Genomic DNA, 12,723 nt, shown 5'->3' with positions numbered 1-12,723 from the left:
ACTTTGATGCTACTGTAATTGATAATACTATTTATGTTTGCGGTGGACAAAATGGTAAATATATTTTTTAAAAATTAATTTAAACAATTTAGTTTATATATTTATATATACAGTATATATAATTATGTTAATTAATCAACTTAGTAATATTTTTATACAATTTTCTAATATATTAATAATAGTTATGATGTTTTTATAAAATAAATATTTATATATTATAGTTATTTTATATATGGATATATATTCTATATATTCTATATATTGATATTTAAATTTATTTTTATATTTATTTTTATATTTATTTTGCTATTTATTTTTATATTTATTTTGATATTTATTTTGATATTTATTTTGATATTTATTTTGATATTTATTTTGATATTTATTTTGATATTTATTTTTATATTTATTTTTATAWTTATTTTGATATTTATTTTGATATTTATTTTGATATTTATTTTGATATTTATTTTTATAACTATTTTTATATTTATCGGTGGCTATTTATCAACTATGGATATTTAAATTCAATAGAAATGTTCGATAGACAAACAAATCAATGGACATTGAAAGCAAATATGTCATCAGCAAGGTAATTATAATAATAATAATAATAAAACTTATTTATTATAAACTTTATTATTATAAAACTAAAAATAAAACAACAAATAAAATAAATGTATTTAAATAATAATTAAATTACAGTTTGTTTTTTTATTGTTAAAAAACAGTAAATGACAATAATTTAATAGTAATAATAATTTATTTTATTTTATTTTTTGTTTTATTTTAGTTTTATTAATATTTATTATTAATAATTTTAATTAATATTTTTAATTAATATTTTTAATTTATTTATTTAAAACAACCAAGAGCCTATTTTGGTGCCGGATCATTTATGGGCAAAATATATGTTTGCGGCGGTGATGGTAATRGTAGTGATAGGAAATTATGCGAAACGTATGATCCGAAAACAAACAAATGGCAACCAATTKGTTAGTTAAAAAAAACTTTTTAAAAACTTAAATAATACCCACATTGTTGTATATACAGTGTATAAATATATAATTTAAATAAAATTAAAATTGATAACAATATAGTATTAGTTAATAACARCCATTTTTTAAAAAATAATTAATTAATTAAATTAACTTTTTTATTTAATTTAGCATCAATGAAAACTGATCGAGATGCTTTTAAATTGATTGCTTTCGATACTAGTTTATATGCATTGGGTGGCTATTCAGGTATTATTTTTGTTTTATTTTAAAAAAAATTTTTTAAYAAAAATTAAAAAMAACTATTAATTTAAAAATAATTATTATCTAATATTTATTTATTTTAAAAGCTAACGATAATGTTTATACCGATTCAGTGGAAATATATGATTATGTTTCTGATAAATGGTTTTTAACTACWGCTTTGCCACAAAATATGTGCTCATTTGGGGTATTATTTTAAATTAATTAATTAAATATTACAAATATTGCTTATAATATATATATATATAATACTAATAATATGTTTTATTAAATTAATGTTTTTTATATTATTTTACAGGCAACTGCTATATCATAATATTATTATAAATTTACTAAATATTTATATACTATATATATATATAAATATATATTGAAGTATTAATATTTAACTAATAATGTTTGTTTAAATATTTACATTAAACTACAGGTATTATGATATACACTAAAGTTATTGTAGTATTGATTTGAAAAACCTGTAATAATAACACTAAATAAATAAATTTAAATGTTTGATAATTTAGTTTTTTAATAATACCTAATATAATAAGTTATACAGTATTAATAATATTTACATTTTATATACATTTTACTATTTAATTGATATTATATATTGATATTATATAATACAGTAAAATACTGTACAAATGTAATGTGTTATAATAAAAATACAATGTATTATACAATTTTTAAAACTAATATACCGTATAAAATGTTTAAAAAATTAATTAAAAAAATATTCAATAAAAATATAAAATTAATAAAAAAATTCAGTATTGTAAAAATTAATCGTTGTTTTTAAATAATTATAATGATGAAATAATTTTAAATAAAAGTAGTAATTAAATGTAAAAAAATAATAATATTAAATCTATATTTATTATAAATAACATGGTTACTTTACTTATATCAATAGTATTACTAATAATAAGTAATTTCTAAATTAAAAATAAATAAATAAAATAATTTTAATTTCTAAATAAATTTTATTGTATTCAAAAAAAAAAAGTTATCAATTATTATACAAAACAAAAATAAGTTTCTATTAGTTTTTTGTTTATACAAAAAAAATAAACTTTTAATTTTATTACTTATTTTTTAATAAAAAATTTTAAAACATTAGTTAAACTAAAATTATTTCAATGTATTTAAAAACATTATGATATGATTCAGTTTTTTTTGGGACAAACACAGAAACGTCCGACTAACTTATGTATGAAATTCATACTATGAATAGATTTGAATACTTAAAGTCATAGAAATCTATTTGATGAAATGTAATTAATTTTTGAAACACCAATCGATGCCATTGTCGGGACACACACTCGCCATCGGATCCGGTCATCAAATRTCAGATAACGGAGCAATAGTTGACATAAATCATCGCCAAATCGATCAAAACTATCTCTTTCATACATTTTTGTTATTGGTTTTAATTAATCACTTTTTAAACACTTAAAACAATTTATTGAAAAAATCAAATTTAATTTCAAAAAAATTTATAATGGTTTTTATATTTATTTAGTTTTATAAACTTGAAACTAATACAAATAATTTATTAGTAGGTTTTTGATAAGTAATTTTTAAGTACATTTTATATATACTAATAAATTTCATATACATGTATATTATAATATATAAATAAATAATAAGTGATTAAAATATTTTTAAKTKAGGGATGGGATTAAAATTAATAAAACAAACAAAACTATAGGCAAACTTATGATTTACAGTTAAAATTATATTTATATATATATATATATAGAACTATAGTTATAGTATTGATTATGGCTAAAAAATAAGTAGCCATTGGACTAAATAAATATTTATTAAAATTTACARTGAATTTATTGAATTTAATAAGTAATTTAAAWATRCTAAAWTACAGTTTATTTTTAAAAATATTATAACAAATWATACTTAAATTTAAAATATCTTTAATWTCATAATTAGTGTAATAAAWRTATTACTTTTAAATATATAATTAATGATTACATTTATATAAATTAATTTATTTWAAAAAAATTAGTTAAAAATATTTTTGTTTACAAAAAWACATATATTATTTATAAAAAAATAAAATACTTAAAWTATAGATAGCATTTTAGATATRTATAATTTTTTAAGACAATTTTAATTAAAAAAATAAAATATAAGACTATAATCTATATATTTTATTATCTTATAAATAAAAAATACAATGAAATCCCAATAAATTTACACTTGAAATTTWATTATTTAGATACTTAWATCTAATWTTTTATATATATTAAGTAAATTTTTTGTTAAAATTACAAAAAAATTTTTACTYATCAACWAAATTAATYAATACTTATTCAATWTGTTTATCTAAAAATATATAAAATGATATTAAAAACTAAAGTATTATTAATACTCATATCCTATTATAAAACAAACACTTTAAAAACAAATGTTATTTATTTATTTATTTTTTGTTATAATAATAGTTTGAAAAATACTAATTATTGTTTTTTAAAAATAATTTTCAATATATAAAATTAAAAATTTATTATATTAATAGATATTAGCTATAACAGYAATAATACTAATAAATATAAATAAATATTTATAAAAAAWATAAATAATACTAATTAATTAATTTGTTTTTTCTGTACTTAATTAATATTATCAAAATATAAATTAATAAAAAATATAACTGAAATAAACTTATTTCTAACTAATTAACACTTGAACTTTGTTATTAGATATTTACTAATAGTATAACTAATATATAGTTTTTTATAATATAAAAAGTAATTATTATTTATTATAAATAACAGTATTTAGAAAATTGTTAATTTAATTATTGTTTTGATGTTTTTTTAAACAAAAAAAAATGATTAAAATATATTCAATAGTTTTGTTAATATTTACTTTAAATACTGTGTTTACATTAAACAATAGTATTACTACTATTACTAATAATAATTCTGATTCTGTAATTTAAATTTAACATTAATTTTATAAAAATAAACTTAAAAATCTTTTATAATTGTTTTATTTTATTTCAAATTAGTCGACAGAAAATCAATTATCGGAAAAGTTTATCTATATATGCGGTGGTTTTGATGGATCAAAACAATTGTCTGAATGTTATAAATATAATAAACACACAGATGTTTGGCAATCAATACAATCCATGTCTACTATTAGAGTTGMGTTTGGTTTRGTTTCAWTGGATTCAAAAKTGTATGCAATYGGMGGYKAKAATGTAATTATGTTTTTATATTGATTGTTAAAATAATCTGAATGTTTGCTTACTTTAARTCACACATTGTTGTATCTCCTAAWCATATATATATATATATATAGTTTGTGTGTATAATAATATTTAAATTAGTTWAAASATATGTTAAGTTATCTAATMTGATGTTTGATCTAAAGTTAATAGCACCCACTTTTACTTAMTGTACGCTTTTTAATATAATTATTTTGTTGACCAGWTWATAGCATAATCATTACTATTGTTACCGACAAATATTACAAAAAGACAATCTCCAAATTATAAACAATTATTTTTTATTTTTAAACATTTAAAGWTTTTACATTTTTTAGTGCATTATTCTAYTTTAATAAATAATATTTTAATTAAGGTTTWATTTTATAATTATTAAAATTTAATGTATGATTCCGAAAGTTTATAAARTTTATCATATTATTTTATTTATTTAATATTTAAAAATTAAWATATATATAAATAATTCATTTCTAAAAACATTTTTATCGATAAAAATTTTAATTTTTTATAAATTATAATTATGTTCAGGGTCAAAGACTCAATAGTGTTGAAGCATACGATACGCAAACAAATAAATGGATATCAGTTTCATCAATGAATTTAAAACGAKAGTAATTTATTTTTTATATTTYAAACATTTAAAACATWAATAATAATAATAATAATATATAATATAATTAGTTAATTAACTATAAATTATAAATTAAATTATTATTTTTAAAAATTCTAAAGTTATTTAGATTCAGGTGTAATTAATAATACTATTACTTAATAAGTAATATATATATTATATTTTTTTAAATAGATATATTATTAAAAAAATATTATTTTCTATATTTAAGTTTATTTGGTTCAGCTGTAGTTAATAACACTATTTATGTTTGCGGTGGATATAATGGTAAACAAATAAATTAATAAATCATAATAAAATATTAAAAAATTTATCTATGTATAAATATTCATCTTAATTTAATAAAAATTGTTTTATAAATGTTATTTTAATTTTTTAATTTTTTTTAAAGATAATGTAGTTAAATCATGTGAATATTATACGGCAAATACAGATGAATGGCATTTTACGACAGCTATGAGTATTGAAAGATCCGATTTTGAATTGGTATCAAATGAAGGGCTATTATATGCTATCGGAGGTTATAATAGCAATGGATCAATGAATTCAATGGAAAGATTTGATATAAAAACTAGAAAATGGACGACAAAAGCAAATATGACAACAAAAAGGTTTTTATAATTTACAAAAAAAATTTTAATTAATTATTTTTTTAATAAACATTTTATTATTTTTAAAATTATTATTTAAAAAGAAATGATTTTGGTTCGGCATCATTTATGGGTAAAATATATGTTTGCGGCGGTTTGGGTACTAGTGATGGAAAATCATGCGAAACATATGATCCGCAGACAAACCAATGGACACCAATTGGTTTAGTAAAATTGTTTTTGATTTAAAAAAATAATTTTTATTTTATTATTATAATTAATTATAGCATCAATGAATGATAATCGTTATTATTTTAAATTGATTGCATTAAATGACAATTTATATGCTTTGGGTGGAAACATAGGTTAGAAAATTAAATTTTTTAAATATGCAATTATATATTGTTTTTAAAAATAATTTTATTAAGACGGAAAAGTTACAGATGCGGTTGAAATATATGATTATTATTCAGATAAATGGTTTTATACGACATCATTGCCGAATAAACTTGRTGATTTTGGGGTATAATTTATGATAAATTTAATAAAAATAAATAATATTATTTTTAATRTTATTTTTTAAATATTTTTTTAGGCTACAGTTGAATAATTTTTAAAATTACATTTTTATATAATTGCAAACTTAAACTATTGATTGAAAAAAAACAATCAGTTATTAAAAAAATAAAACAAAATAAATAGATTCATTTGGTGTATAATTTATAATTATTATATTATTTTTATTTAATATAAACAAATAAATAATCCAATATAATTTTTTAATGCAACTGTTATATAAATTGATTTTATTATTAATTAAAAAAMMTTTTTTGAAAAAATTAATAATATGGATTATAAAATTATTATTATTATATAAATACATATTTATAATTATTAATATTTAACATATTATTATTATTATTATTTTAAATCWAATTATCAATTAAATTAATAAATTATTAATGAAAAAATATTTAAATAATTTTTTTGTAGTCATTAATGGTATTTTATACACATATAGTTATTTGATGTAATATTTTAAAAGCCAAAAATTATTAATTTTTTAWAAYTATTATTAGAAAAAAACTTTTACCTACATTTGTATGATCAAAAATGTTATGAATAAATGATATTAAAATACATATAAAAAWTTGCTATATTTTACTTAAATATATAAAAGTTTACATTAATATATTWATATATTTTATTATAATAATATATAATAATAATAATAATAATAAGATAATAATAAGGTACTATATAATAAAATATTTATTTTTAATATAACATAATCATAATTAGCATTTWAAAAATYAAATGTTATTTATTAATTTTATTTTAATTATWAAGTATAAAATMAAATTGTKTAACATTTTGTTAAGTATACTATTTATCTAATAAAATTTATAAATATCAATAATATCAATGTTTAACTAAAATTCCCAATAAATTAACACTTGAACTTTGTTATTTAGATATTTTTATATCTAATATTTTTATATATATAAATAAAAAAGTAAATTTCATTAGTTATAAAATTTTTACTTATCATTAAACTAGTTATTAGTAAAAATGGCTAAAATATATTCAATATTTTWCTTAAATTTTACTTTTATTGTGTTTTCATTATACACTTACTACTACTACTACTACTACTACTACTACTAACTACTACTACTAATAATAATAATAATAATAATAATAATAATAATAATCTAATAATTGTGTAATTAAAATTATATATTTATATATGTTTTATAAAAAAATAAAAGTATTAATTTTTWATACTTTTWAAAAAATTAGTTAAAAGATAATTTATCGAAAAAAAKTTATCTATACATGCGGTTCATATGYTGGGTTAGTTGGATCTAAATGTTTTCAATATAATAAACATACAAATGTTTGGCWATMCATACAATCMATGTCTACTACMCGTCGATGGTTTGGTTTGGTTTCAATTGATTCAAAATTGTATGCAATCGGAGGCTATGATGTAAATAATAAATTTTTTCTATCTTAAAAATTTAGTTGTAAATAATTAATATATTATATTTTCGAAWTTTTTTTACTTAAAATATTTTCAAGTTATATATAATTTTTTTTAAATCTATTTTTTTATTTGATTATTTAGTAATAATATTATTTAATCAGTGACAATATATAACATTTATTATTTTAAAAATTATTATTAAAATTTTTTAAAAACAAATGCTAAAATAACATTTAACTTTGAATTTTTTATTAACTRTTATTAACAGTTATTATAGCTTAAAATATAACTTATATATATATTATATATATATATATATATATATATAACAWAATATCACAATTGTTTTCAAAAWAATACTTTATTTATTTATTATTTATATTTATTTACAGAATAAAAARCTGTCTAATATTGTTGAAACATATGATACGCTAACAAATCTATGGAAATGTGTTTCATCAATGAATTTACCACGCATGTATTTTTTTAAAAAAAAAAAAAATTAACTGTTAAAATAAGTTATTAGAAAAAAAATAATTTTTTCAATTTAGTGATTTTGGTTCAGCTGTAATTAATAATACTATTTATGTTTGCGGTGGTCATAATGGTAGATAAATAATTTTTAAATAATTAATACTATTTATTTWAAAAAATATTATTTATTGACWTATTATAAAACTATTATARATATAAAAATTAGTTATATTATTTATTTTATAATTTTCTTAAAGATTTAGAAATATTAAAAACATGTGAATATTATTATCCAAATACTAATCAATGGTATTCAACAACATCTATGTCTATTGAAAGACAATATTTTCAATTGGTATCAATCGGTGATGGGTTTATGTATGCTATCGGTGGCTATAATGGAAATGATTCAATGGATTCAATAGAAATGTTTGATATAAATACAAAACAATGGACTCCTAAAGCAAATATGACAACAAAAAGGTTTGTGTATTATTCATAATCTAATTATTTTATAGTAAAAATTAAAAATTGTAAAAAACTTATTTATTAATATTACTAAATAATATTTTTATTTTTTACATTTTACAATAATTTATTACATAACAATTTTAAAATTTTATTTTATTATTATTAATTAAAAAAACCCAATTGCATTAAATGATATTTATATATATATAATGTAAATAATTAAATTTTAATTTAATRCATTATTTAATAAAAACATATATAATCCTATAATCCTGTATAATAAAATGTTATCTATTTTAATTTTTAACATGTAATTTTTTAAAATAATTAAATAGGGCTTATTTTGGTTCAGCATCATTTATTGGTAAAATATATGTTTGCAGCGGTTATGTAAACTCATGCGAAACATATGATCCGCAAACAAACCAATGGACACCAATTGGTTTAGTAAAACAAGTTTTTTAAAAATAATTTTAACAGTTTTTTTCAATTATAAATTTAATTTTTTTAAAAATAATTATTTAGCATCGATGATAGATAACCGTATTAATTATAAAATGGTTGCTTTTGATGGAAATTTATATGTATTGGGTGGTTGGATATGTAATTATTTTTTTAATTTTTATTAATCTAAAAATTATATAAATTTTTTTCAATTTTAATTAAGATGGTAAAGGAAGCGTTAATTCCGTTCAAATATACGATCATTATTCAGATAAATGGTTTTATACGAYATCATTGCCACAAAAATTATCATATTTTGTGGTATAAATATTGATTATTTTTTATATATATATAWTYAATATATWATTATTTTTTAAAATTTATYTAGGCTRCTGCTATCAATTGATTTTTTATAWACTGTATCATATGATAATTGTTGAGGAAATACATTATAATATAGTATATCTATTTTTTTGCATACCTATTAATTTARTTATTTAGTGTCAAAAATGATTTATTAAAATAAACTATGTTTAATTTGTTTTTTATAAATCTTAATAAAAAAATATTCTCAATTTAAATTTACATTTTTAACAAAAATAAATATTGTATAAAATATTTGATTAATTAACATGTTTTTGTTGTTGTTGTTGAATAATGATAATAATGAATATTAATATTTTATGTCAATAAAAYTTATTGATAAAYAATACAAAATGTTATGYMAWTTATATTTCAAAAATAAATATTGCTATTGCATTTTTATGTTTTAATTAATWGAATGWTTTTTTTTAATTTTAATATATGTTTTTATTTATTTAAACAAATTGTTTTTTGATTTAATCTTTTTAATAATTGACTATTTTTATGAACAACAATATATAGTTTAAATTTATGTTTCCAATAATGTTAAATGTAATTGTAATAAATTATTCAACTGTGGCCTAAAAAAATATAAGTAATTAATAAAGTTTTTAATTATTTTTCAATAAAAATTATCATAAATTATACCCCAAAATCMYCAAGTTTTTGYGGCAATGATGTCGTATAATACCATTTATCTGAATATTSATCATATATTTCAACCGAATCAAGTAATACGKTACCATCTTTTTCATAAAAAATTAAAGTTATTTTTAAAAAAATAATTTTCATTTATTTAAATTTTTTAAAAWATATTTTGCTAATTACCCGTTTRGCTACCAAATGCATATAAATTGTCATCRAAAGTACTTAATTTAAAATTATAACGTTTAGTTTTCATCGATGCTAATGTAATTATATTTACAATTTATATAACCAAATAATTATTTAATAAAATTTGTTAAATTAAATTTGTATTTTAAAAAATAATTTATTTAACTAACCAATTGGTGTCCATTGGTTTGTTTGATTATCATATATTTCGCATGTATTTAATGGATTAGGACTYTCACCGCCGCAAACATATATTTTGCCCRTAAATGATGATGAACCAAAATATGATCTTTATTTTTAAYTWAATTTWTATATTTATATATAAATTATTATTTAATAAAAATAAATTATTTAAAAAATATTAATTAGTATAAATTAATTATTAAGTAAGAATAAATTTTTGAAAAAATACAATTTACTATTAATAAATAATTTTAAAAAAATATTATTYAGTATWAATAAATTATTTAAAAATAAATTATWKAGTATAAATAAATATTTTTTAAAATATTGTTTTATATAAATAAATGATTTTTTAATTATTTATAAAAAATATATTATTTAGAATAAATAAATAATTTTTTTAAAAAAAATTAGCTAACCATAGCTTAATTAGTTAATAAATATCTAAAATAAAAATTATAACCTTTTTTATAACCTTATTGTATKCATTGATGTTTTGGGTGTCCATTGTTTGGTTTTTATATCAAACATTTCCATTGAATTTATATAATATYTRCYATTCCAGCCACCGATWGCATACASTARSCCYTCYCCGTGTAATACCAGTGCAAAATCACACCTWTCAATAGTCATTGGTGTTTTAAATAATCATTTAWCCAWATTTGGCTGATAATATTCACATGATTTTAAATATTCATCTAAAAAGTAAATTTTTAAAAAAAAAATAATAATAAATTTTAATACTTATTTTTTACATTTTTTGAAAATAATAAATAAWTAAATAATAATTATATTAATTTAGATTATTTACCACTTTGACCACTGCAAACAAAAATAGTATTATTAATTATAGCTRAACCTAAATAATTTTAAAATTTTTAAWWAATAATAATTTAATTTTTAAGTTTAAAAAAATTATCATTGATTAAGTAATTAGATTATATTTTACTGTATTATTATTAAAACAATTATAGTTATATAATAAATAAAGGCTTATAGTGTRCAATATATTAATAGCATAAATATTATGATATTTATTATTTATTATTAAAAAATAGTTTATTTAATGAAATAAGTTTTAAATATATTATACARTAAAATATTATAAAAATAATTTYAAAAAAGTAAATATATATWATTATTTATTTTAWATAATTATACGTWCCGTTGCTTTCAAATTAATAAAATATATGTTTTKATATTAAAATTGTGAATAAACAGATATGTTAACTAAATATATGTTAATTATGATGTCAATCAAAAATTAATGTAATTTAATAAAAGCTATATTTTGTTTGACATAAATAATTATTTACTAAATTTTTTTTAATGTTTAAACAATAMTGTATGTTTATATGATATACAGTATGAAAAGCAATAGATATTATTWAATGATAAAATTARCAAAAAATCAATATTTAAAATATACAGTATTAATAAATTGCTTATATTTTTTATTATACTGATCAAATATATTTCAATGTCAAATCATATATAACAATATTATTATWAAATAATTGTTGTTTATTCATACAAAATATTACATATTAAYGATGTATAAATAAATTAAAAAATATTTATTAATGTTAAAAAAATTGCAAAATTATTTGATATAAATAAAAAATAAAACTTATTTTCTATTGAGTATTTGAATACTAAAAAAGTACTAAAATAATTATAAAAAATATATATAGTATATACAACATAAAATTAAAATATTTTTGTTAATAGAATACATAATTAATTTCAAAAAGTACAATATATATATATATAATCTTATATGATAGTTAATAATTAGAAAAATTAAATAATAAATAATAAAAATAATAAGTAGTATTTTGTATTAAAATTTAAAAAAAACTAGATAAACTAAATATATTATTAATTATTAAGTCAATCAAACTGTTTTAGATTAACAATATTYAGTATCAATAAGTAATTTTAGTAATAAAATAAACAAAACAAAAATWTAAATAAATGATTAAAAAATCAAAAATAATTTGTTTATTTGTTATACAGTATGAAAACAAATATAGATACTATTTAATAATAAATTACAGTATTTTTWGTAAATATATTAATAAATTGTATAAAATTTTMTAATATTTTAAAAATTATTAAATTATTATAAAGTATATATATATATAAAYAAAAAATATACAGTAAATACATACATATATTTATAATTATTTTTAAAAATTTATATTATAATATTTAATCTTATA

General features: G+C 15.6%; 3 protein-coding genes and 1 long non-coding RNA gene across 4 annotated transcripts; all 4 read left to right on the top strand.

The window, feature by feature from the left end:
* Nucleotides 1–519: 519 nt before the first annotated feature.
* LOC128958824 (kelch-like protein 28) lies at nucleotides 520–1,619 on the top strand. The gene is made up of 5 exons (XM_054304764.1): nucleotides 520–592; nucleotides 874–995; nucleotides 1,170–1,247; nucleotides 1,349–1,449; nucleotides 1,561–1,619. The coding sequence occupies exons 1-5, from the start codon at nucleotides 537–539 to the stop codon at nucleotides 1,576–1,578; spliced, it is 375 nt and encodes a 124-aa protein (XP_054160739.1). The 5' UTR covers nucleotides 520–536; the 3' UTR covers nucleotides 1,579–1,619.
* Nucleotides 1,620–4,904: 3,285 nt separating this feature from the next.
* Nucleotides 4,905–6,268, top strand: LOC128958987 (kelch-like protein 5). Its single transcript, XM_054304956.1, has 7 exons — nucleotides 4,905–4,916; nucleotides 5,047–5,129; nucleotides 5,361–5,416; nucleotides 5,541–5,760; nucleotides 5,844–5,962; nucleotides 6,027–6,104; nucleotides 6,168–6,268. The coding sequence occupies exons 1-7, from the start codon at nucleotides 4,905–4,907 to the stop codon at nucleotides 6,266–6,268; spliced, it is 669 nt and encodes a 222-aa protein (XP_054160931.1).
* A 1,389-nt stretch (nucleotides 6,269–7,657) lies between these two features.
* LOC128958827 (uncharacterized) lies at nucleotides 7,658–8,330 on the top strand. Its single transcript, XR_008484562.1, has 3 exons — nucleotides 7,658–7,732; nucleotides 8,122–8,207; nucleotides 8,281–8,330. It is a non-coding gene; the product is annotated as an uncharacterized LOC128958827 (long non-coding RNA).
* Nucleotides 8,331–8,528: 198 nt separating this feature from the next.
* Nucleotides 8,529–9,524, top strand: LOC128958985 (kelch-like protein 28). Its single transcript, XM_054304954.1, has 5 exons — nucleotides 8,529–8,686; nucleotides 9,010–9,116; nucleotides 9,200–9,277; nucleotides 9,342–9,439; nucleotides 9,507–9,524. The coding sequence occupies exons 1-5, from the start codon at nucleotides 8,529–8,531 to the stop codon at nucleotides 9,522–9,524; spliced, it is 459 nt and encodes a 152-aa protein (XP_054160929.1).
* The last annotated feature ends 3,199 nt before the right edge of the window (nucleotides 9,525–12,723 follow it).

Source organism: Oppia nitens, unplaced genomic scaffold (genome assembly GCF_028296485.1).
Source record: "Oppia nitens isolate AA-2021 unplaced genomic scaffold, nextdenovo-longstitch-racon4-pilon3 scaffold3_pilon_pilon_pilon, whole genome shotgun sequence".
Taxonomy (NCBI): domain Eukaryota; kingdom Metazoa; phylum Arthropoda; class Arachnida; order Sarcoptiformes; family Oppiidae; genus Oppia; species Oppia nitens.
This window is presented reverse-complemented; position numbering and strand designations above follow the sequence as displayed.